The sequence below is a fragment of the Megalobrama amblycephala genome, linkage group LG14, assembly GCF_018812025.1.
Source record: "Megalobrama amblycephala isolate DHTTF-2021 linkage group LG14, ASM1881202v1, whole genome shotgun sequence".
Classification (NCBI taxonomy): Eukaryota; Metazoa; Chordata; class Actinopteri; order Cypriniformes; family Xenocyprididae; genus Megalobrama; species Megalobrama amblycephala.
The window spans coordinates 11,322,201-11,349,831 of NC_063057.1; the positions used below are offsets into that span (position 1 = coordinate 11,322,201).

General features: G+C 37.2%; 1 protein-coding gene across 2 annotated transcripts; it reads right to left on the minus strand.

Moving 5' to 3' along the window:
• Positions 1-383: 383 nt before the first annotated feature.
• Positions 384-26,438, minus strand: cnot4b (CCR4-NOT transcription complex, subunit 4b). 2 transcript variants are annotated; one of them, XM_048154829.1, is made up of 14 exons: positions 26,229-26,438; positions 25,539-25,618; positions 18,546-18,774; positions 17,549-17,746; positions 15,473-15,559; positions 15,172-15,273; positions 14,280-14,405; positions 14,083-14,201; positions 13,539-13,742; positions 12,376-12,430; positions 11,960-12,215; positions 11,350-11,877; positions 4,866-5,087; positions 384-2,394 (listed from the first exon to the last, which is right to left on the minus strand). In XM_048154829.1, exons 3-14 carry the CDS (start codon positions 18,717-18,719, stop codon positions 2,081-2,083), a joined length of 2,385 nt encoding a protein of 794 aa, XP_048010786.1. In that variant the 5' UTR covers positions 18,720-18,774; positions 25,539-25,618; positions 26,229-26,438; the 3' UTR covers positions 384-2,080. The 2 variants fall into 2 exon arrangements, with proteins under 2 accessions (XP_048010786.1, XP_048010785.1); XM_048154828.1 differs by lacking the exon at positions 25,539-25,618.
• Between the last annotated feature and the right edge of the window lie 1,193 nt (positions 26,439-27,631).

The following is a 27,631-nucleotide window of genomic DNA, read 5'->3' on the forward strand; positions in this document are numbered from 1 at the left end:
GCGCTCGGTAAGCTCGCTGCAAACGCCTAATGCACTCTTGACATTATCTAGGAGCCGCTGCCTCTTTACTGAGATAAAGTTAATTGGGCCGCACCGAACGTATTTGAACACTTGCGCACTGGAGGTTGGTATTGACACCCACTAAAGGGAACAAAAAAAATTAAGCAAAGTGGCACAAACCCTCTTCCAGACCTGATCTCTCAAAGGAGCAAGCGCAGACAAGTGCTGACGCAAATGAGGAGGATGTGTCCGAGCACTTGCAGGGTAGCGTGAGAATGTGTGACAGAGCCCATCGCCGCCTTTCATCAAGTCTGAGAGCGCTGGGTGGAAAGAAAGCTGAAGGTTGACAGACAAAAATGAGAAAGATCACTTCGACTCAAGCATGGCATTTCATGTTTTATTTAAGATTTAGTTTTTATTTTCCTCCAGACCTGTAGAGAGGTACAATTTCCTTCAGCTCTTCATTTTTCTTACATTTTAGCACTGTGTAAAACCCAAAGTTAAACTGTACTGGTTTCGTCATTGTCGTCGAGATTAATTTATCCATTCCTCTTGAATACTGTTGAATACCGAACGGTCGGCAGTAACCTACACAGCTGATACAGGATTAAGACCATTAAAAGAAAACTGAGAAGGTAATTGGGGGGGGGGGGGGGGGGTAGGAGTGACAAACAGTGTTAAAGGTCCCGGACGAGACCCCTGTGTATTGCCAGAACCTAAGTTGCCCAGTAGAGCCACTATCCCAGCTTTCCCTTTTATCTACTTTTGTGTGGGGGGGGGGGGGGGAACGTGCAAAGTAACTGCTACAGATACAAACGGCATAATCACATCAACATAATCACCCTCATGAATTTCGAAAAGCCCTTTAACCCTGATTATTTTCTCCACACACCCACCAAATGCAAGTTTTCCCACTGTCGTTCAGAGGAAAGTTTCACTCTACGCATTCACACTTAAAAACGTCATTTCACTCCGACTCTAGATCTATTTCCTAAAACTCTGCACACCTCGCATACCTTCAAGTTTCTTCAGGGAGCATAGTTGGAGCGTAAACACTGATTAGGCCACGTACATCGAGGCAGCTATGAGAAACACCACACGGTGGCGTCCCGTGTGCTACACGAGCCCTGCGCTTGAAAGGGGTCGGTGTTACCCAGCTCTCGATTCCTCTTAATTCCGCAACGTGCCGCCCTCTGATACAGAGGTTAACCGCGGTGTTGCGATCTAAAGCGGAAGACCCCCTGACCAACTAGGCAATTTGGCGGATGGGTCAAAGGCAAAGGCCTGCATCCATCTACAGCTAAATGCCGCGTTGAGAGTGGGCACCACGTTTATGACCCCTAAAATGCATCTCCCTTTTAACAAGGGCGCAGAAAGGTAGAACAAAGTTAAAGGCCAAAGATCCTCGGTAAAAGTGCTTTTTGCTTCACCATCATTATGCCTTTGATCCGTCAGAATAATGGAAGTCAAGTACCCTTTGATCAAAAAAAAAAAAAAAAAAAAATATTGAAGCCCTGTTTTGATTTTGGATATCTACTTGATTGCTTAGCGGCATGGCTTTAAGGACTCTCACAGGAAGTAGCTCTGTTGTGCAGATGGATGAACAGGTGCTGTTCTTTTTGGTTTAGCTTTGAAGGCAGATTCTTATTTTCTAAATCAAGACACTTTTCGTTTGATTCTTTCCATTTGGTTCCAATGGAATTTCTGGAAAACACATCATTGATGATGCCTTTTCGTTTTTGAGTACTGGTATGTAGAGTTCCAGAAATGATGTACTGACGTTAATGTTACGTATTACTAAGGAGTTTGTAATACCCTACTTGTTATGCTTTGCTGCAACAACTGGCTTGTTTATGTGACCATTTGAATTGGGAAAGCTGGAACAGAGCACTAGGGCAACAAGGAAAAAGAAAGACTGAACCAAGGGAAACACAAATCCAGGAAAAGGGACAAAAATGAGAGCAAGATGGAAGAGAGAAAACAATACATAATCTTGTTATTTTGTTAATAGCTTTGTACTGATTCATCTGCCGTGTTTGCCGGCTGTTCTTCGGATAAGGGGAATAGGATTTCACAGTTCCTAATGGCGGTCCATGCCGGCACTCTGTAGCAGATCTGTGGAGGCCTGGGCTGAGGCTCTGAAGGCGGTCTGGAAGCCTGGGGGAGGTGAGTGGAACTGGGTGGCGGGGTTGACCGTGGCTGTGGTTGGATAAGGGGTCCAGCCGGCTCTGTGGGGGTACTGGGCTCCGAAGGGGCCGCTGTGTGGGGGCTGGGGGGGCACTGTGGAGCCGGAAGGGACATCCATCTCTGTGAGCGTCTGCAAGGATTTGAGCCAGTGGGGAGGATTGTCATCCTGCAGAGAGTCCAGACTGTTGCCTGAGGATGCTGGGATACCTGAAAGGTACAAAGTGATAAGAAAACTTAGGGTCAACATATTTAAAATTTTAAAATTAATGTGCCAGGTTGTTAAAAGTTCAGTTTTGTATTAAAGGATTAGTTCACTTGAAAATTGTAAAATGAAAATAACCCCGTGATTTACTCACCCTCAAGCCATCCAAGGTGTATATAACTTTCTTCTTTTTGATAAACACAATCTGAGATATATATTAATAAATCACCCTGATGCTCCCAAGTTTAATAATGGCAGTGCACGGAAACCACCTGTTTGATGCTCAAAAAAGTGCATCCATCCATCATAAACAATGCGTAAATATCCATATTTAACACGTTATGAAGTAAAATATCGAGCTTCTGCCAGAACGCCTTCCGTATTCAACTTATGAAGAAAGTGTAACGCCTCTCGCATGCTTACACTATGTCCTACGCCTTCCATATTCAACTTACGAAACAATATCAGTTACGCTTTTTCCGTAAGTGGAAAGGTGGTCTGGCGGAAGCTAGTTATTTTACTTTAAAATGTGTTAAATATGGATATTTCTCTTACACAAATGCATCGCTTTGCTTCAGAAGACCTTTATTAACCCCCCAGAGCCGTGTGAACTACACGTTTATGATGGATGGATGCACTTTTTTTTTTTGAGTTTCAAACAGGTGGTTTCCGTGCACTGCCAATATAAATCTTTGGAGTATCAGGGTGATTTTTAATGTAACTCCGATTGTATTCGTCTGAAAGAAGAAAGTCATATACACCTAGGATTGCTTGAGGGTGAGTAAATCATGGAGTAATTATTTTAAACTGAACTAACCCTTTAACGTTGGCTCTATATGGTTTTGCAAAACATTACATTTGAACTAGCTTAAAATGGTATTAGTGTAATCATCAAGTAAAAAGTAACAACTTAATTACGTGTGCGTTGAATGCTGAATACAAAATCTAATTTTCTTTTTTAATCATTTTATTCCTAAATATCAAAATAAGTTTTATGGAGTTACACTGCATGACATTTTACAATCTGAACTAACCTTGCCTTATTATTAAAAAGGTCAAATTATCTGATATTTTAGGAAATTAATAAGCTTGATAAACAGTCAGGAGGGTCTGCAAGAGTCCTCTCTATAACATAATTGTCTTCATGACTTACAAAACTAACAATATTTTAACAAAACTGCATCCCTGCATATTTTCTTAAGATTTTTCTTTAATCCTTTTAATGACGCTATGATATAAGGACACCCTTTTTTTTTTTTATTTATGCCATGGGGGCAATGAATCACATTTTAATGTATTATTGAATAAAGAGACTTAGACAAACAGTTAAAGTTATGAAAACATAAATCGTGCATATCCCTGACAGATATAAATCACTTTAAACATAACCGCATAACGTGCTAAACAGGACTGAGCAACAGTTTGCTTGCTGTCAACAAATCCATTGCTCTACAGTTGAGTAAGAATCCATTTATCATGTAGGCGACATTATTGAGGACATTTTTAAATCATTCGCCATAATGGGATTAATTACATAAGGAAACAGGGTGTTTTTGGGTGCTTTTGCACCACTTAAAACATGCCAGCCTGCTGCGATCTATTAATTCTAAACCCCCTGTGGATGACGGATGCTGCAGGCAGCCGCTGAGAGCACCCAGACAACATCCGTGACATCCATACAGATTGCAACTTCGACCTTAGGGAGCAACAGATACGACGTTGCTATTTCCCTTCAACCCCGGGGAGAAAAATGGCAAAACTTTCCTATTGATTACAAATTTATCTGCACAATTTTGTGTCTATCAAGGACTAAATGAAAATGTTGCTTGAACAATAAGATAAAGAAGAACACTATAAATGTACATTGTGTATTTTAATCACTTTGTATATTGATTGTTGGTGTTTGTGCAGTATTTTTGTGTGATGTCTGATTTAGTCCACATGGATGCTTCAGACCGCCTGAAAGTGCAGGAGATCGAACTGATCTGAAACGTGTGCCCTCTTCTGTGGCCCTTAAAATGGCTTTACATCTCTGACATTTTTAGTGAAAAGGTTACAGAATAAATGTTTAAAAGGCCTAAATGCATTATTCATTTTAGCTCCCAAAGGCACAATTTGAACGAGCCTAGTTTTTCCTGAGGAGGTCAGGTAAATTGATTTCACAAATGTGCTTTGTGATTTTAATCCTGTCAGAATTATTCTCACACAACATCAGTAAAAAAAAAAAAAGTTACAAAAAATTGTATTATCATAATTAAATTATTAATATTAAATAGTGAAAAGTAATGAAATATATTCAAATGTTAACATTTAATTTTAGTATTTTTGTGTACATAATCAATTTTTTATATTTATTATAGACTTTAACTAGGCAAGAGAATAACAGGTGAAAAGGGAAGAAAATAATTATTAACTATCAAAATTTGGGGGCATTTTACAAGGCAAATATTTGCTGTGAATGCAATGCAGGCTGCACCTGTGATTATGGCGGGGTCCATCCAGCTGGCTGTGCCGTCCCAGCTAAGGCTGTGTGAGATGCCGCCCGTGTGGTTCACACTAGAGGAGGAGGAGGATGATGAAGACGAGGATGAGGAGGAGCTGGGCAGTCCACCAAAGTTGATGTTGATGTTGGGTAAAAGCGCTCTGAGCCCGTCCTGCCACTCCTTCACATTTAGACTTTCTACTGAGGCGCTGTTTTCTGTTTGGGAGGGCGATGGTGGGGTATCCAAACACCCATGTGCACAAAGGCACCAGAAAAGAAGAGATGGGAGAGATGAACAGGAGATGGAGAAAGAAAAAGCAGTTATCAGTTTCAATATTTTACATGTACAACACAAAAACAAGTGCTGCTAGTTGTGTTAATTTGGTGATTAATTTTAAATCAAATTGTGAAAAAAACTCAAAAACAGCTGAAAGGAGCGCAACAGTAAAGTAGGACTATGTTTATACTGACAAAATTAAAAACAAGGCTCATGCCGTGAAAATGACTCCATGTGACGAAATTAAATCAAGTGATTAATTTGATTAATTATTTGGCATATAACGACTGGCGATCGATTGACAGCCCTAACAAAAACACAATTTAAATTAATTCTCTTGCATTTCATTTAGAATATAGCATTAAAAAAAACAGCATTTATCAAAGCTGGACTGCATATTAATAGCTGCTACTGTAATAATGATTTATACTTGATTCAGCAAAAACAACAGGTGATCTTTGGCTCCCTTCTGAGTCGACTTGCCCTTTCTAATGGAGGAACAATCATTATAAAGCTCTTTACAGTCCCGTTATTATTCAATTAGTTTCTCATTTATTTTTTCTCTGTGCCACACTGGAGGAGAGACGTGCGGCTTCAGTAATGCAGAGCTTCTTTCAGCTGGACCCAGGCCAAAATAAACCTTTTCTTCTCTAATCAGGCCAGTATTCTCCTAAGGTTTGCTTCTGCCCACAGGGATGGAGAAACCAAGCAGCAAAGATGATGAAGGGGGGAATGGAGAGAAAGAGAGAGAGGGACAAACAAGGAAGAATTGCAAAGACAGGGGAATGGAATGAACAAGATAACAACCCTGGCAGGGAAAAAACAAGCCTTTAGCCTCTGAGCTTGACTTAAGACTCAGCAAACTTCTCTGGGCACCTTCCTTTTAAATCAGCTTCCCTCAAAGCCTTCCTTCCTTCCCTGTGCAACATATAAAGAGGCGAAAACTTGGCCATAAAAATATCAACATGAGGACTGGCTTATATACAATTCATTGTCATTAATTTGAGTAAGTTATTTTAATATGTGAGGGGGAAAAAAATTATTGTGGAGTGATACAATATGTGAAACTAGGCCCAGCAAAGAAGAAAATCGACTGTTTGGGACAAATGTCATTTATAGGTTGGGAAGGTTGGGAATCAGAATTGAGCATTCCAGAAAGTTTCATAATAAGACGTACAGTCAAACCAAAATTTATGCAGACACCTTGAACATTTCATTCATTAATACAGTTTATTCACTGTAGTTTAAAAAAAATGGTAATAAAATATGACAAGATCTCAGAGTTAAACTGTGTCAGAAAAAAATAATCTTAATTATGTCAGATAACACTTGGTCAGTTCAAAGTGTCTGAATTTTTGGTCCCAAATTTTTATCAATTTTACTGGTAGTCCACTGTATGAAGAAATTTTAGGTATAATGTGTCACAGTTTACTTTATTTTGCTATCCTCACTTACATAAATGAATAGTGTCCTGCACCCACAAGTAATATATCAAAAAATATCAAAAATGTCTGAATTTTTGGTTTGACTGTATATTTATTATAATCAGTTTTTAAACTCATTAGAAAAAAGCAAAGGGTCGGGAATTTATTTAAAACGGTTCAATAATTTTGTTAAAAACACTGATTCAAAAATTTGATTGCGTCACTCAAATTTCCAAATCTCTGCAATTAAGTACAAAATAGCAATAAAATGTTTTAGTAGAAATAAATTAAGGTAAATATTACAAATATGTGCTTTACTTTATTGTATATTCATAAAATTAATTCAAATAAAAATAAAGTAAAATTAAATTTAAATATTCAAAAATTAAATCAAAATTTAATTCGTTTAGTTAAAATCACTTTCAATTATTTTTTAACGGCATTATATTTCTTGAATTAAACATTTTGAATAAACATGGTAATTGGAAGTAATTTGTTTGAGAAGAAAAATAATATACCTTTTAGGAAAATTTCAGAGCAAATACATAAAGTATACTGAATATTGCCATCATGAATTTTTTTAAGCTCTATAGTCCAGCCTTAACCCACACAGCAAGTGTACCAGCAAGATGGAGTCTACTGGGACAGGCTGCTGTTAAAAGGTCTTCAGACAATAGAGGTGAAACTGGCCACGACACCAACAGCACCGATACCGTCAAACAGGCCATGCTTCTAATTTCATTATTTTGCAATATGGCAATTTAAGGAGCAGACGGAGCCCCCCTCTGAGTGTGGGCAGGGGTCAAACTTTGGATGCATGCGTTTATTACTCCAATAGTCAGTTAAAACAAGACTTAATGGGTCTCAACCAAGGGTTCAAGGTTTGGCTGGTTAGCATGGGCCAGTTAGCCCCTGCTGGTAGATGTAGTATCTACATCATTTTAATGCAAAAAGGAAGTTTCTCCATTGGCCTTTCAAGTGTATGTATCACAGCTAAAAATCACAAATATTTCATTATAATATAGTAGGTGTTTTCTCCGTGACCAATTCTTTTTCCTCAGGTACCAAATTAAGGGTGATCAAGCCTCAAACACAGAGGAAGTCACACGCTCACTTGGGAAACGCTGAATTGGTTCTGTAGTCGATACCGCCAAACCTAGTCAAGTCAAGTGTGAGAACGAGCCAATATGAGAATCTAGACACTCAATATCAACACTTGAAGCGGACTGGGCATTAATGAAACACCTCTGAAGGAGATAAGATGAATGAGGTGTTGAATAAGGTGAAGGAGGTGTTCTTTTTAAAGCTCTCCACAGTTCTTACTTCTGATTGGAAAATGCTCGTCTAGCCAAGTGTGTCAGGCATTAACACAATCACCCATGTTCCCATTTGCATACTCAGATAAACAAGTGTCATCATGTTTTATTTATGTGGATGGGACAAAAGCTAAACTCAGAATCATAGCAGCAAAGAGAAGGAACATAATTTCTCTTGAGGGGCTGTAAAGGTTGTAGAGAAGGTGTTTTTGCATCATTCGACTTTAAGTGAATGTTTGCTTTGCAATTGATCAGCTAAGCTAGGGTATGTTATGTTAATTAAAAAAAAAAATGCACAAATCACTGCGGCAACTTATATATCAGTTAATTTGGCTGGAAATTCAATAAAAAAAAAATTAGAGATGCACAATATCGGCCACCATATCGGAATAGGCCAATATATTTTCATTTTTAATTTGGCTATTGTTTATGTAATCAGGTTCTCAAATGATATAAATTTAGAATTATCAGCCTATATATTGTTTACCTGCTTTCAAATATAAGAATGATCAGTTATTGCTGTCAGCCAAAATTTTCATATCAGTGCATCCCTATTAAAAAAGTTTTATATACACTACTTAAAAGTTTCAAAGTTATTCTTAATACATTTGTTCCACAAGGATGCATTAATCAAAAGTGACATTTATAAATATTACAGAAGACTTCTATTTCAAATAAAAGATTTTCTTTTAAACGTTCTCAAAGAATTCTTAAAAAAAAAAAAAAAAAAAAAAATAGTATCAAGGTTTCCACAAAAATATTAAAATCAGCACAACTGATTTCAACATTGATAATACTAAGAAATGTTTCTTGAACAGAAAATATGCATATTTGAATGATATCTCAATTATATTCAAATAGGAAAAATTTAAATTGTAATAAAATTTCACAATATAGCATATTTACTGTATTTTTGATCAAATAAATGCAATCCTAAATGCACCCAATTCTGGCACCATCACAAAAACTTTCATCATTATGAAAAAAGATATTCAATTTCGGTAATTCTCTGTACATTATAATGCCGTTAACGCAAATTAAATATATAAATCAGCAAAAAAAAATTTTTTGACCTAATAGTCAACCAATCAGCTTATTTTTATGATGGTTCTCATTTATCATTTGCTTACTTCAGTAATGCTCAATTACATATAAATCTACATTTTCCATGTAGCAGAAACCGCTCTCTCACTCAAACACACTTCTAAGAAGTTATGAGACTGCATGTGTTGGCACTCCAGCCTATTTTGGGATCTCGACTTTTCTTCGTAAATAATGCAACATTCTCCTCCCAGGTCCTGGGCAGCCGCATCCTCCGGAGGACACCATTTCAAACAGGGAAGACCATTTCTTTCACTGAGACTCATATATTGAAGAAACAAACATAAAATACAGTGCACAGCACAACAGAGTCAGAAATGAAGCCAGTAGTGATGCTAGTTATTCATTGTTTTTATGAGTAATGAAACCCTGAGGTCACTTCCAATTTCCCATCCTTTCTTTCTGCACCAACTGAAATAGAAGTTAATCTAATCTTAAAAAGTAGAGGCATGCTGAGAAACAAACAGCATGTTAACAAATGCTACACTTCCACAGCAGTGTCAGCAGATTAGATCGTTTCACATAAAAAGCCCTACAGCTAGACCGCAAGGAAACACTTTCTATTTAAATGAACTGAAATCCTGAAAGATCAATTCAGGATGGAGTTGGGGAGTAACTAACCAACGCTACTGACTTAAATACATATTTCAGTCTCAGCTGCTTTACAGTAATAAGCTACTTCTGTCAAACAAACAGCCATGCAGTACAAAAAATGCTATAAGACCTGATTTCAGTAATTCGCTTGCAGTGTTTTGTTTGTAGTTAAATGCAGATGTTCGACATGTTTTGAAATGAGAGAAATTAGTTGTTCTAGTTTTACTAGCTACATCTGTTCACTTTAATGCTGACAACCCAACTGAGACGCATACTGCTTTTTATATATCACCTTAAATGCATCTTCAGTCCTAACATTTACTTGTCCATGTTGTTATAGTATCTGAACTGAATATGACGTGTTTTATGATATTTGATTTTTTTACAGCTTTGCTCCTAGCTGACAGGTTCAGGTAAGGGCTTGAATGAAATGTCAAACTGTAACCTCTTCCCCCTGTCTGAGTACTTTCTCTTCAGACAGATAATACTGGTATTTGATATTTTCTGTAGAGTTACGGGCTGTTCTCACATCAGAAAAACAAATTTATCTTTGTAAACAATCTTTGTTTTAGTTTAGGCACAGAGTAGGAGAATGAATCATCTTGCTTTTTCCAAGTCAAAGTGAATTAATCTGGTTAGACTGGCTACTTTAAATAAAAGCACTTATTAAAGTCACAAGTCCAGCTCATGAAACATACCTAAAATGATAAAGGTAAGAAAGCATCATGCATTACGCACACCGCAGCCCTGTCATGAAGGTGTCCTCAGGGGATGATGATTACATGCTTTGTATCAGCACTAAATGTGACACCGATCTCACTGCTATACTTCAAATCATGAGGTTTCATTCCATAAGAGAGTCCTTGGTAATCACCAGAACCTTCTATGATGGAGCTCTGATGATGTAAATTGCTGAATGTTATGAAAATTGTACCACACTGCCCACCAGAGGCTGAGTTTGCAATGACAAATACCCATAATGCAAACATAAAGCAGTTTGCATGCAAGCAATATGGTATATTTTAGAAGTTAATTTAAAAAAATAAAAAAATAAATAAATACATACATACATACACACACACACACACACACAGTGTTTGTAACGTGTAACGAAATGAGACTGTCAATTAACTAGTAAAGTAACTTTTTAAAAAACTTTTTAAAGTATTACTTTCAGATTTACAACAAAATATTAGTTACTTTTTCAAAAAAGTAATGCAAGTTACTTTGTTTTCCCATTTAGAGACCGACACCTCTCCTGTACCCATGTTGAGAGAAATCGGGAGTAAGGATGCACTTTCTTTAGCCTGAGGCTTATTCCTTTCACTTTTGGTGTGAAAAGGTCTTTACATTTGACAAAAATAGAAAAATAGAACAATTAGTTACTTTTTCAGGGAGTAACGTAATATTATAACATTACTTTTAAAAGTATCTTCCCCAACACTGTGTATATATTGTTTTTTACTAATATTTATATTAGTCATTTATATTATACTTTAATTTGTATTATTGTTATTATATGGTTTTCATTTAAATTGCTTTTAAATAATAATACACACACATACATATATATACACATACATGTATATATGTACACATTCACATACATTCATACATACATACATACATACACATACATATACATATACATATACATATATATATATATATATATATATATATATATATACATATATTACACAAAACACTACGAATTTGTAACTGATGTCACGCACACACAGATCCCAGCACCGGTTTACACTTACCTGTCATATGGATACCTCCAAGCCCTGTACTGTGATGTTGTTGCGCCAAGTTCAAGTCCAAAAAGCTGCTATGCTGTGCAGCAGAAGGGGGCCCGGTGTGATTTAAGTGCGGGAGGTTATTGCGCATGGGCATGCCCATCCAACTGTGGCGAGAGGTCTGCGTCTGGCCGGGAAAGCTGAAGGAGTTGAAGACAGTGCGGTGTGGGATCTGGGAGAAGCCTCGTGAGGGCAGGCTGGAGTTTGGGGCAAAGTGTGAGGACGTAGGAGGCTGAAGTGGGCTTTTCATGGAGGGGGCGTTGTGGAGCGGGCCGAGTAAAGGCCCATGGGGGAAGACTGACGCTGACTTTGTGGCGGTCATGGGCAAGGAGGCGTTATCCTGCACTGAGAGCTCTTTCTCTATAAGGTCAGCCAGTGCCTTACGGGTGACGTCAAAGGGGTCAAAGCCTAGGTCGTCATCCTGCTGCTTGGTCGAAGAGCCGAAACCGAAGGCCGCTTGCCAGTCCGTAGAGGACGACACTGGTATGGTATCTGTCAGAATGAAGACAAATAAGAGTACATTTCATATTTTGCTCGTACATGTGAATGATTAAGTCTATACGGGTCTGGGTACCTGACGTGAAGAGGCTCTGTGGTTCTGGGGCAGTGGGCCAATCAGAGTTGCTGTGAAGGGAATTGGAAAAGCTGGGCAGGCCACTGGGGATGGGATTGGGGTGCCGGAAGTTGCTGTTGTCTGAAAAGAGTGATTGTGACTCGGCTGCTGCTCCTTCGAAAGGTGACCGTACTGTCAGCCCTGCTACACAAATAGGCACCACTAGAGACTGCTTGGTCAGGCCAGGAGGGGGCGATGGAGAGTCGTTGCCAGGAATCTGAAGAGTTTAGGTAAAGGGGAAAAAAACTCATGTTTTCACCTCATGTTAAAACATTAATAAGTGCCCTAATAAAAGAAAAGTGATTCAGATAACATTATTTAGGTGTACAGCTTGCCATTCTAAAAGGTAAAGAACAGACAGGCAATCAGGAACTTACTTGTGATGTTTCTCCGTTACTTATACTGAAGCAATCTGAAGGTTTGTTACTCGGGCTGCAGAAAAATAATAAAAACATGAGAATCAATTACATTCATATACTACAAGCACTATACCAATGAGATTAATTAGAAAGACAGAAACCTTTCGTTAAAAATAAAATGCCTTAAAGGGTTAGATCGCCCAGAAAATGAAAATTCAGTCATCATGAACTCACCCTCATGTTATTCCAAACCCGCAAGACTTTTGTTCATCTTCGGAATGCAAATGAAGATATTTTTAATGAAATCTAAGAGATTTCTGTCCCTCCATTGATAGTCTACGCAACTACCACTTTGACACTTCAAAAAGTTCATAAATTGTAAAACTAGTCCATATTATTTGAGAGGTTTAGTCCAAATTTTCTGAAGACACAATTGCTTTATATGATGAACAGAATGAATTTTAGGCTTTTATTCACATATAAACATTGATCAGCGAACATAACCAGAAGCTCAATCATACTTGCTTGTCGCACAAGGACAAACCTCTTGCGGAAGCTCAAACGTGCTGCGTAACATACGAGAATGAACCTCATTGGTTCTCACACATCAAGCAAACATGCTTGAGCTTCCATATACCATATCTGATGTGTGAGTTGATGAATGTTTATATGTGAATAAAAGCCTAAATTCAATCTGTTCATCATAAAGTGATCGTTTCTCTTCAGAACATTTGGAATAAACCACTTAATTCATAAGGATTAGTTTTACGATCTCTTTATGAACTTTCTGAAGCGTCAATGTGTCAGTTGTGTAGACTGTCAATAGAGAGACAGAAATATCTCAGATTTCATTAAAAATATCTTCATTTGTATTCTGAAGATGCTGGAAATTCTTTCATTCTTAATTGTCATAAATGTCAAAGAAAAAAAAGATGCAATTTTACAAACAAATTAAATGATTAATTTTTTCTTTTCATTTTGAAAATGTTTTCAGTGTACTGTTTTTAAGACTCTCTTTATAGAGCATTCAGCATTTGTACTACCATCCAACAATGTCTTGAACACTGTAACCTTGCTGCCTTTTAGTCTTTGAGAATAAGATGATGAAGTGTTTCAGAGAATTTGGCAAAGAAAAAGGCTGACAGAATAAGGCACAGGGCAGAAGTTCACAGGCTGGCTACCTGACAGGGTCACAGTTTGACGTGAAGGGGGGCAGCCCAGCGATGGGGCCAAGGCCCAGCTCTGAGTCCGGACCGTCCGGTGTCATGTTTTCAGAGTCCGAGCCGCCATCTAGGGGTGGGGTCTTATGGTGTTCTGGAAGCCCATTGGGCGTCTTCCCTGTGGTTTGTAACGAAGGCCACGCCTCTTTGTTGTTACTGTTGGAACTGGGGATCAGGATACAAATTCAAGATTAACAACAAAACAATGAGATGATCCATCTACTTAATGCAATATAAAAACTTTGAACATGAAGAAGGAAACTATTTTTGGATACTTTTCAATCCTTAATTAAAACATAAATGACTAGATTATAATGACTTCATTTTATTTTAATTATAAAATATTTAAAGTTTGAACACATACTAATTCTTTATCATAATTTTCTACATTAAAAAAATAAATAAAAACCCCATGTCAATGCATGTTATTTCTGAATAAATAAATATAGAAATGAATAAATATATTTTTTTTATTGGAGCTGCTGTGATATGATTGAGTACAAACCTCTGTGATGTGCCCGATTTGCCCTTTGTCTTCTCCCCCGCCGAGTTCTGCAGGAAGTTGGGGTTTGTTTTGTAGAGCTCCTGTAAGAGTTTCTGTTCATATTCCTGATGTTTCCCTGCCTGCAACGTCAAATGTTAAGAGTTCAGATAAAAGTCCGTCAACATCAGTAAAGAGGCTGCAGGAAGCTGCAACGTTACCTGCATTTCTTCTTTTGTGAAACTAGCAGCTTCGTCTCCCAGCTCGTGAAGATACATGCAGTCTGGTTTGGGACACTGCATGCTTTTAAGAAAGTAACTGCAGTATTTTGTTGTACCTAAAGAAGCCTGCATAACAAAATTAAAAAAAATGAAGCATTTAGATATATTAGATATATTACAAGTAATGAAAGTAGGGCTGGGTAAAAAAAAAAAATACAGATTTCTTGCTTTTAAATCGATTCTCATTTTGAAGAATCTTAATACCAAGAATCCCATGTGAACTGATCATTTCTACCGCATAACTACTAGTTACGGCACAAAATAAACATGAATGAACATCAGAAGGTATGTTGAAAGATACACTAAAACTTACCAAAATCTGTATCATATCACATGTAATCAATCAGTGTTTCAACCGCCGAAAGATGTCAAAACAGCTTGTAAACAATGTCAAATAACATTACAATTACCTCAGAAAAGCCTTTCAATAACCATAAACCCATTAGTAATCTAGAAAAATGAACTCTGGAGGAGCATTTTGTTAAATATATGCACTATATATTGCATATTCATTGTATTTCCTCTTAAACTGTTATCAGTATTAAATGTTTGAATAAATCTTTCATGTTTTTAATGATCGCCACCATTTGAAATGTCCCCCCCCCCCATTCAAATCAGTTAATTTTAATCTTTAACATTATGGGGATGTAACAACTGGGGTTCCTCTGTATAATTTATATCATTACTTGAGAGATCTGCCACATACTGTACCTGAAAGGCTCCAATTAAACTATATTGAATCAAAAGCTTGTGAACCAAAATCAGATCGAATCGTGAAATTTGTTTCAATGCACAGCCCAAACTGAAAGTACTGTTCTTCATAATAGTTTACCTTAAGTGTTCTGCCGTCTACTACAACATTGTTAACGCATTGTATAGCTCTGAGGGCATCTTCTGATCGAATGTAAGTGACGTAGGCACTGGCGCTAGGACCCTGGGGACAAAATTCAGAGCATATTAGATGATTAAATCAGACACAATCAGACAAAACAGAGAAATGAAGATCAGCAAAACAAATCAGTATTTATTTGCTGTAGTAAAGAAAAGACAAATGGCAGGCTTTTCATTAAAATGTTCATTATGCAAAATATTTGAGCAGGCAAGAGGTTGACCAAGAAGAAAGCGAAGTTCACCTGTGAGCCAGCATAAGAAGTGCTGTTATTGATGACCACTTTGTGGATCTTTCCAAACTTCCCGAAATATTCCAGCCTTTTTAAGACCTGCAATCAAACATCAATTACATATTTAAAAAGACCTGATTGCCGTTTGCAGATCATCAACAGCACATGCAAATGCAGTTTGTTTACTTGATTCACACAGGGAGAGCGCATACCTGATTATCATGATTCATCGGAAGGATATTATTACAAGAGAGCGCCATATTAAATCTAGGTTAGGAACTCAATATACACCATCAGTACTGTGGCAAATATCATTTAACAATTTAAACCAAATTTTTACACCAACAAAGATCATTTCCACTTATAAAACCTTCCGTAAGTAAACCATTTTACGCAACAAGGCTTTTGAGGACAAGATAAAAACAGGATTTGCGTGAATGACATATTGTATTGAGAACTGACGATCTAAACACTATCAACAGGATGTCCACAATGTTCAGCCAAATCAACACTGAAAACAAAGTGTGGCACACAAGTAGGTCTCTAGCGGGTAACTGACAGTTCATTGGCGGAGGGCTTTGCCTCGATGGCATGGTGCTTTTGAGATTCTGGTCACTCTTTAACTGTGAAAGCAGTCCGGAAGTCTCTTTGCAGTCTTTGTTCGAGTAAAGCAGCTTCTCTCGCTTTCAGTTTTTCACACCCTCAGTGTGAAATAAACTAAGGCACAAAGACTGATATGATATGTTAAAGAACGATCGGTACAGAAAGTAAATTCAGACAAATCCCATAAATCAAAAAGACCCCTCTGAAAAACACTGACTAACATAGATTTGATGTTTTTTTAAGCTTCGTGCTTCTAATATCATTTGGACCGGAATTAGAAGACATGTTCTCACTCTCTCTCACTGAATAACTTGTTCACTGCTGAGAGCTATTCAGGGCACATGACGTCAGCTGTGATGGCAAATAGAGGGAGAGAAAGAGCGTCAGAGAGAAGGGAGCGAAAAGAGAGTGAAAGCTGTTTTTCGTGGGCTGGTAATGCAGGCTAAGTGCAGCTAGTGGGCAGGTAGCTTTTTCCCAGGAAACCATTTAGTCTCATGTTTTATTTCCATTTGATGATATGTGGCATAAAATCAAATCTTCACATCTTCAAGGAATTTCATGCAGCTAGATGGAAGCAATCCTGTACAACATCAAAAGAACAGCAATAAAAATGGGTAATAGTAGATTTCATGAACATAATGGGTGCTTTCCCATGGCAAAGATGCTTTGGAAGCACCAATAGTTATAATTTTTCATGTCTGACACAAAGTATAAAGTGACAGTGATGCCACAAGGCACATTTTAACTTGTTGACACCAGTAACTACTAGCAGTCGGTTGATATATATTGCCATGGCTGAGATTTGGCATTTTTTTAATTATCAGCATTAGCCAATACATGTTGTAAGCAGGATTTACGAAAGGCAAATGCATTTTAATATACCATTTGCATTCAGAAAATATGCATTTAAACATTATATACACTGTGTAATGTATGTAAAATTACTGTTGCCTTGTCTTTAATATGATTCCCAGAGCGCACTGACTTACCAGATTGAGTGCACTGTTATTGCTTTTTATTCATGTTTTTAACAATTTCTTTATATCTGAAAATGCAATAATAGGACTAGAATAATCAAAAATGTGGTATTATATAAATCTGTTTATTTAACCCATTTTTTTAATCATGTTCAAATTCTTTTTTTATAATTTTCAAATTATTTTAGTAAATATTATGTAAAATAAAGAAATTGTGCTTGTGTCATTTACCATCTGTAAATTGAAACCTTAATTTAACCTTCATTTTTTCAACACTTAAACAGCCTTGATGGGAAACATCAAAAATGTGTACCTTTCTACATCTTGCTTGCAGTGAAGCTGTTATTAAACATGCAAATCATATGTGGGTGAATTTTGAGAGCTTACTACAAAAAAAACCACCAAGATGAATATTAAGCTTTGGTGTTTGAATATGGACTTCCTGAGTTGTTTATACTGAGTGTGAAGGACATCAGTTGTCAGGAAAGCATTGCGTTTGCTGAATCACCTCGGGGTCGGCGAGTCTCTGCGAAAGGCCCACCACAAACACCAGGTTTCTCTGGACTACTCGCACACTGGAGAGGTGCTTGCGGTTCTCTGTGATCTTCTGCTTTCGCTCATTCTGCTTCTGCTTCTTCTCGTTCTTTATCCGCTGAAGTTCCTCTTGAGAGAGAGGTTTGTACACTGCAGGGTCTTCTGGATAGGGCTGAACCAAACATAAGATTCTAGACGTAAGATGACAACTAAAGAAGAGGGATCTTGTCTCACTAAATCAGGTTATGACAGATTATTATTATTTTTTAAGATTATTTTGTTGCCATATCAGAATCAAAGGCTACATTCATGGCATAAAAAAAAACAAAATAAATAAATAAATACAACACATAATTAAATGTCTTAAATCTTAATCAAAATCTTTCAGTTTAATATCTGAAAGAAATGCTGAAATTTCCCAAGTGAATCATTTTTATATGTAACAATGTTATATGTAACAAATTAATAAACAGCAATAATGAAATTAATAAACGTGTTATTCAAGACTACACAGTGTTTAATTTTGAAATGCAAATTTATGCCCCCTGATTAAAGATCAGCAGACACTTTAGAGTCATCTTTAAGATCACCCACTGGAATGATAATGATATTGTATGATATATGCTGCAATAAACATGGAAATAATGATGTGCATTATGCACATTAAGGTTAAGGAGCTGCAGTAAACTGGACACTACAGGGACTGCTTTTAGCGATTGGCTGGGAGTGTTTATAAAAGAATAAAGCACTGGAGGTCTGTTGTGTTGCTTATGTTCCCTCCACACAGCTGTACAGCAATGATAATATCATGCAGAACCTGAGGCAACAGCAGGAGCGTGAATTATTCCAGCAATATTCCATGGGATGCTGAATACTAGCCATTAAAACATCTCATCTCCTCAAGCTCCCCAATGGAGCAATTTCTTAGAAACAAATTAATGTGCCACAGGTTCCTTCGGCTTACTGGTTACCTTTCTGCAGGCTGGGCAAAGGCCATTCTCGTCTGTGCGTATGCGATGCCAGCAGAAGCGGCAGATCTGGTAGCCGCAGGTGCAGGGGAAGAAATTGACATCGTCAATCTCCAATGGTTCCATGCACAGTGGGCACTCCATGGGGTCCTCCTTCACCTCAGGGCTACGGGACATCCTATGGCACGGCGCAGAGAAAAGAGCGGGGTGTTCTCACAGTTCAGAGGCAGAGCTGATGAGAAAAACAAATTTAAACTTTTTAAAATTTTAAATATCATGTTAAAATATTTTAATTTTAAAAATATATTAATATTACTATTAAAATATGTTAATATTATTAATATTATTTATTAATTTTTTTAATTTTAATTAAGCTTCAATACTTTTAATTAATAATAAATAATAATAAAACTATTATTTTTGGTCATCATGGGCCAAACATTCTTAAACAAATGAAGCTTCTAGGTTTAGAAATGCAGCCAATATCTACAAAAATCTTGTGTAATTTTAAGCAGCGAGACAGAATTAGGCTCATATCCTTCAAATAGTCTCAAAGCACACTAGAGGTTGCAACAGAGAGCCAATAATGAGTCTGCTACTAGTAAGAGTGCGTTTGTGTGTGTGGGAGGAGGAGTATAAAACTCAAGTCATAAGAGGAATTGAAGGCATAATTGGAATCGACAAGCACAAACACCCACACAAACATTTGCAACAGTTTCAATAAGTATATGTATCCTCTAGGGTTCATCCAATGAACTGGTTGTCGAAATGTGTAGGTGCAGCTCCAGCAATTACTGAAAATGAGGTTTTGGACCCTCGTATGGAACATGGATCCAAGGGCTCATGACAAGGTTTGCTAATGTAGGATGCATTGTTTGAAAAGCAATCTAATGTCTCTGTGGTGTTATGTGTGGGAATGAGACTGCTAGCATCTTCATTTAAAACACTAATGGGGGGGGGGACTAATTTCACCTACATTAGCAGTGGGGCAAAATAACAGCCAACTCAAGCTAATCTACCTCTTAGTGTCAATCAGTTTTCTTTTGGCCATATTTGTTGTCACGTTCTGGTTTAGTGTCTTTGTTTCTGCAGTAGTACTTAAACTCCTCTGTAATAACATAGACAAGCACAAATACAGTGGTTTGTCCGAGACAGTTCCGTTCCCTGGTGGCACTTCCCTATGAGGTTCATTTATCAAACAATGGTCTGAACGTAGCTCCCAAATGAGAACAAATACAGGACAGCCTTGTGTTCATAAACAAACAAACCGGAATATGTAGCTTCCATGGATAGATTCATCTATGCCATGTTAAACTAATGGCAAAAACATTATAGAAAACATTACACTGCTGCCACCACCACATTGCCCAACTGATAAGAGCTGCCATTTCTGTTGAATACAAGAAACATCAAATGGCAAACGAAATGAAAGTGGAATGAAACAGCGCTAGTTGTTTGAGCTGCGCAGCGCAGACAGTTTATCAGCTCAGAGCAGTAACAGACAGAGCAGCGCAAGTTCAGAGCAGGTTTACTCGTGGGCCGATCTTGATCATGCGACACTGCTGCTACACAGCACTGGAGATCAAGTGAGAAGCATTCAAATTCAGCGCAGAATTCTCTGTTATAAAGCAACCATTGATATCAGATCAAAAAGTGCTGACGTGGAAACCAGCACAAACATTGTGCAATGAATGAACTAGTTATAGGAGGCTTTTCAGTCCACAAATAATCAACATGCAACTTATATTTAATGTAGTAATGCTAACTGTAACCATGGTATTGTGGCAGAAATAGGTGAATGTTTTTACATTATTCATTTCAGGGTTCAGAAACCTTTTAAGAGTGAAATTCAAGCACTTTTCTTCAAGGACTTTCAAGTGCTTCACACAACTTTTTCCAGCACTTCAAAGCTCTAAATATTATCCAATTTAAATGTCATTTTTAATTTGACGACCAAAAACATTATTTGTTCGTCCTTCAAAGATTATATAACATTATCTTGGTGACAAATCAGCGGTGTTGTGAATTCTTTACATTATGTGTCTTTCAGTATTATTTGCCGAACTATATTACATATCGTTATGGGTTTGTATTATGTAAAATACTTAATGCGTATGTAAATACATACTACGCACTACACAATTTCTAGCAGATACGATTCTAGTGTAAGTGAGGTACTCTATGTTACGCAAGTGTTGTGCAAGTTACCAGAGTTTTTAGTGTTTTCACTCACGTGAAGCATCCTTAAGTGCAAGTTAAATTCATTGACCTCAGTTGTATACTGCCATGTGTACAAGGTGGAATCTTGCACAAATAAAAGGTGGAAAGGAAATCTGCCTGACTTCTCCCTGATCAATCACCAACAAGCGTAATTTTCTACAACAACACAGAATGCTTCAGAGAAAATCAAACATTTGCAAGGCACAAAAAAAAAAAAAAAAAAAAAAAAAAAAAATTGTAATGTAAAAGATTTAACTAGTCACTAGTCTGAAACTACAAGTGACTTTTGGCAACTGGCTCCAGGCCAGCGGGCCATCCTTATTGTTAAGCCCTGAGTAGAGTAGCATATGACCGTTCAAAATTGTGGTCAGTAAAACTTTTTATTTTTGGATGGGGTGGTGAAATTGATACTTTTAAGCAGTAAGTATACTTTAAATTTGTAAAGACATTTGGAAAGTTACAAAAGATTTCCATTTCAAATAAATTCTATTCTTCTGAACTTTCTATTAAATCAAAGAAGCCTTAAAAATGTATTGCAGTTCCCACAAATTAATTATTAATCAATACAAAACAATGATCATTATCATTCAACAATAATAAGAAATGTTTCTTAAGCACTGAACCAGCATATTAGAATGATTTCTGAAGGATCATGTGACACTGAAGACTGGAGTAATGATGCTGAAAATTCAGCTTTGCCATCACAGGAATAAATTATATTTCAAAATATATATTAAAGGTCCCGTTCTTCGTGATCCCATGTTTCAAACTTTAGTTAGTGTGTAATGTTGTTGTTAGAGTATAAATAAAATCTGTAAAATTTTAAAGCTCAAAGTTCAATGCCAAGCGAGATATTTTATTTAACAGAAGTCGCCTACATCGAACGGCCAGTTTGGACTACATCCCTCTACTTCCTTCTTTAATGACATCACTAAAACAGTTTTTTGACTAACCTCCGCCCACAGGAATACACAAGAGTTGCGTTTGTAGAGTGTGTTTGTCGCCATGTCGTCGAAACGCTGTTATTTTCATCCCGCAGTCCAATCACCGGGTCTGATTCCGGCTCAAATTGATAAGGTAAAATTAAAGACGTTTACAATAACACTGAGCGCATGCATCTCCACGTTATGGTAAGAGGCGTGACCTTTCCAGGCAAGATGTGCTAAACTGCTGTTGAATCACAACACAGGAACCGCTGGCACAATCAGAACTCGTTACATATTTCTGAAGGAGGGACTTCATAGAACAAGGAAGTCATCAGCCCGTTTTTATGACAGTGGAAACAGCGGTATACAGAAAAGTAAATTATGTGAAAAATACTGTGTTTTTTTACACGCGAAACATGAACACATGTTATATTGCACACTATAAACACAATCAAAGCTTCAAAAAACCATGAAAAACGGGACCTTTAAAAAGAAAACGTATTTCTGTTTTTACTGTAATTTTGATCAATTAAATGCAGACTTCTTGAGCATAAGTGACTTCTATAAAAATAAAACAAAAACAATCTTAACCCCAAACTTTTCAATAATATAGCCTCATAACTAACAGGCCCAGACTAAAAGAAAACAAAACTCCAATTTTGATTTCAAGGAGTCTTTTTGGTCACTCCGTCAGTAGCGGAAGCACCAGGAGTGTGAAGAGGGGTCAGCCATCTAAAAATATCCCATCCTGGGCAGGCAGACTACAGCAGGAGGAGTCAGCCCCTTGAATCTCCCTTTAAAAGGGAAATGCTGATTGAACGCAGGAGGGCGGTCTGCACTACATGTAGGGTAATCAGCACTTCCTCAGATCGACAAGGTCTCACCCCAGCTAGTAGGGGGGGGAGGTGGGGAAAAGGCAGCACACTATCTCCTTAACATGCCGATATGGAATTAGAAACAGGGTGTGAGGGTTTTTGCCGTCCACAGGAACTGTATGGAGAAGGAATTCCCACTGTTAGTGAGGATGGGATTCCTTCCCAGTAGAGGCGGATATCAGCTGCGGGTAATGAAAGCTTTCCGCTGGCCCCTGCAGGGGATGATGCATAACAAATATTTAACCATCACTCTTGTAAAAAAGGGATTTGATTTCATCACAATGATTACAAAGCCCAAAGACATACTCAAGCCGCACGGGGCATGATTCCATCTGGCATCCAACATCACATGCACATGTTGTGAAAGAAAGATGCATAATATGCAATCAAACTCCAATAAAAAGTCACAATTGACCTTTGAACAGTTTACAAACAAAAAACGGTAACACAGTGCCAATTCTGATTGTAAACTGAGTGTGAACGCATACCAAACTGGATTAAACTAGTGTGATTGTTGACCACCAAAGGGGCCAGAATTATCCACAAATCTCTTCTGAGCAGACAGACTAACACAAATGTTGCAAGGTACTGGGAAAGCACAGGGACAAACAATGATCTAAGCCTACAATGTTTGAGTTTTGGCAACGATAGATGTTTTCGCATATACATTAACCCAGTGTGCCGTGAGAGCTGAACGCTGAAAGGACGATGTGAAGGGCCCTCAATCCTGTGTGTAGGGGTCAATGCGGAATAACCTTTCTTCAAAGCATACTGAATCCTTAAGAAAACGTTCCTGCTAATCGCAGGCACATCAGGCTTTCAGTGTTTCACCGAACTCTCCGGCACACCTTTCAAAGCATAAAAACTGAATGAATTCCAGTATTTGTTGCCTGAGACCCTGAGAAGTGAACGTTTATGATCGCTCACTTGTAATACTATTAACTATGAGCAAGCATGTTTGATGGTCAAAATAATAAAGAAATCTTTTGCTAGAAGCTTAATAGAAAAACAACATTTTAAACTATTTAAATAATGCAAATCTCAGGAACACTGTGGCGTCTAGAAAGAAATTGAAGGGTTTCACAACAGACATCTTAAAGCCATTTTACAACAGAGCACCACTAACCACACAAAGGATGAGAATAACAACTTGTGCAAAACTGCAGCTTTCAACAAAAATCACAAAATAAAGCTTTGAAGACTTACTTAGAAAGTCTTTGGTAACATTTTAGAAGCGTTTCTGCAATAGATAGTTAATTTTATGTGCAAGTCAAATCAAAGGTCTGAAAACTGAAAGGTGGTGAACATGCAGTTACATCTATTCAGCAGCTCTGGTACACCGATTTCAGTTAAACATCCTTAAAACAACAAACAAATTTAAGTCAGCTACACAGTAACAACACTGCTGTACATTAAGACAGACTGAATTTAATACATTATGATGTTTACTTAAAAAATAAAATGGCTCAAAAACACGCCTTTTGCGATGACAAATGCAGTACGTCGACACACTTTGTGAAGAGATGGACAGTTGTCTCAGCTGGCATCATTCTGATGTCATAGAAGAGCGTAGCTGAAATTATCATCAGAGTGGGAGTCGTGTCCATTTGTGGGCTGCTCTTCATGAGCAGATGGAAGAGGCATCAACAAGGAATGAAAAATATGTCTGTGTACCACAAAAAGCTATTCTGGGCAGACAGCACAAAAAACAAAAACAACAAAATATAACACTTTATGAGACAAAGGGTGCATCCATTTTCTAACATATCTGAGATGGCACACTGCATAGCGATCTGTCACAGCTAAACAGCTTTAATCACAAAATGACTGAGTTTTATTGTTTCAGATCTTACTAAAGCTGAAATTAAAAGACGACTTTTTCTTGCACCGCCAGAATTGTGGCTGACCCATTCAGACTGAATGTAAAGGTGCAACTTTTTTCAACCAACTATAAAGACAAAGAGCATTTCTATGCAACTGAACACCAAGGCAGATGTCCATTCAGAGTGGGATCATATAGCAGCGGTGACCCTCGCCAGAAAATTGTCTCACAAACATTGTGTCTGGCACAAACAATGCCTGACGCTGCACTGGAACTGGGCCTAGACATCCCTGTCCACGTAAAACCTGCTCCCAAATGATATCGCTCCCATAATAGGACAGTCTAAGCAAAACTCTCCTTTAAGGCCAGTTCACACCAAGAACAATAAATATAAAGATAACCCTAATGATAACGATATTAGTGTCCAAATCAGTTTATTCTAAGTGCGTGCTGCAGTTATGTCTGCTGTCGCTTTAAATGCTCGAGCTCTGAAAGCAAAATGGATTCTGATTAGCTGTCAATGTTTTTATCATTCATCAGCTGGAAAAAAAAACAGTGACTTTGTTTATGTGATCGTTGGTCTGTGCCATTATTGTTATAATTGTGGTGTGGACTCTGCTGCTCTTTTATATTTAGAATGATTTTTAGAACTATATCATTATTGATATAGTTAAAATAAACACTTTTCATGTTTATTGCCTCTTTAAGATTAATTGCTATTCCTCATTTGGATAAAAGCATCTGCTATATGAATAAATGTAATACATGATGTAATAAATGCGACTGGCAAACCTAATGTCAAAACACAAGGAAAAAGTTTACCCCAAAATAACAATTCTGCCAACATTTACTAATCCTCATGTTGATCCAAATCTGTATGACTTTATTTCTGCTGTCAAACTGAACAATCTCAGCCACCCACCCTTCACTGTCATTGCATCTTTCTTTCCATACAACCAAAGTGCTTGGCTTTTGGCTTGTCTATTTCTTAAAAAATATGCTTGCATCCGAAAGACAAAAAGCACATAGTAAGCTCAAAAGGCCCACTGCTGACAAAACAGTATATAGTGCACACTCAACACAGTAACTACAGAGTCCAGGAACATGGTGCTGCCACCAAACACAAAAATTTTCTCTTTTGAGAGATTCTGACTTCATATTATTGCTTGCGGAAAGGACGGGTCCATTTGGTCAATGAAAACCTGTGGCAATCCCCTCCTGTCAGTGGTCTGCCTATTGAAACACGCAACACACACACACACACACACACAATAATGAAGGGTGTGGACAAAAATAAAGAAATGAACTGCAGTAACGGAGCAATGTCAATGTCATAGAAATAACGTATTTGTAAACTGATGTTGCACATAGAAGAAACAGCAACTTCCTACTCAAATTTCAAGGAAATTCCCTCTAAGTACATAAGCATGCACAGAAATGAATTGTGTTTCCTTGTTAATGCCTTTAAGTAAACCAGCTAAGCTAATACACACTGAAGTTACTCAAGAGGCGTAATATACACTAAAATCAGTGTACGTATACTATATACTGTCTCGAAGTCTGCATAACAAAAAATAAGTCAGTTTTTGGCGAAGCGAGGATTAATTTTCGTGTATTTTATTAAAAGCCGGTCAAACGGTTCGGCTAGCGGCTACTCGGCTAACTGGACGACTAACGTTAGTATGTCAGGCTGATGAAACGCACACAAATACAGGCATTTCCACAAGAAATGGACGTTTGAGGGAGAAAGAGGGATGAGATATGTTATAAAGAGGTGAAGTGAGAGAGGAAAGCAGCTGAATGTGGAGGCGGTGGACAAGAGAGGCCTTGGTGGGATACTCACCCTGTCTATCTGTACAGACAGATTCACAGCAAATAAAATCTATCTGAACGGCCCAGGTCTAGCACAACACGTCACAATATAATTTCCCGGGTGGTTTTTTCACTGCTCCTGTGTGATTTGATGCGAAAACACCAGTCCTTATTTCTTACAGCCTCTCTGTAGAGCGGTAGTGCCTCCTAACCACCATCTTACATTGAAATAGGGAGGGGGGGCGCGTCAAGTTGTGACTTTTCAGCGCATGCGCAGTTGATGATGGACGTGTGCGTTTGTGGGTAATGTAGTGTGCTACATATAGAGGCAATGGAAATGTTTAGAGAACTATATTTTGAAGTTTTGAATTCAAAAACTTCAAAATATAGTAGAAATGTCAGGTAACATTTTAATTGGAGCAAACTGTGATCTGTTTTAAATTGCATACATTTGCAAAATGCATTAATTGCAATGTTTGTAGGCAAATAATAGGGTTACACTTTATTTTTAGGTGACAGCTACATTGTACACACTCAAATAAGTATAGAGTAATATTAATGAACTACATGTATGTACGTACTATAGAGTTATGGTTAGGGTTTGGTTTAGGGTTAGTTATTTGTAATTATGCATACTTTACTGTTATTATACTAAATAACGTGTGTAACTATGTCACCTTAAAATAAAGCATTACCAATAATAGTACAATATATTAATAATAAATATGATATATTTGTGCATTACCTATTATACTTTTACTGTTTCATGAATTGGTGTTCAATATTGTTTTACTGTTTAACTTTGCTGCTTTATTGGAGCAAGTCGTCACATGTTTTTATTTTACACATTTGCACAGTTTATTTATTGCAATATTTGTTTGCAAATAAAATGGCTTAATTTATTTGTGCATTTTCACACCTTTCTTGTTTCATGAATTATGTTACATAATTATTTTACTAGTTAAATTTAAAACTAGTAAATTTTATACATTCGAATTTTGCAACATTTATTAATTATAATACCGTTCAACAAGGTCATTTACACCGCACTCTTTCATCTCATACAATAACTTGTTTTGGTGCATACATTTTTTTTTTTTTTTTTTTAATTACTTCAAAAATTCAACTGTGATTCACACTCAGAATTCAGCATTTATCTGTTGTTTTATTTTAAAATAAAATATAATAAAATAAACTATAAATAAAACTATTTAAAAATCAAACCCTCAAAATTATAATACAAATATTAACAATAACTGAGGAAAAAAAAAAAATGGTGTGTAAAAATGTGACCAAAAGCCTGCCAAGAATTTTATCTAATTTTTTTCTTTCTTTCTTTTTTTTTTATTAAGGTGAAATATTTAGTTCAGTCCACAACTAAAAGATTAGTATTGAAAACTTGAAAATCATTGACCTTAAAAATACAAGTCTGTA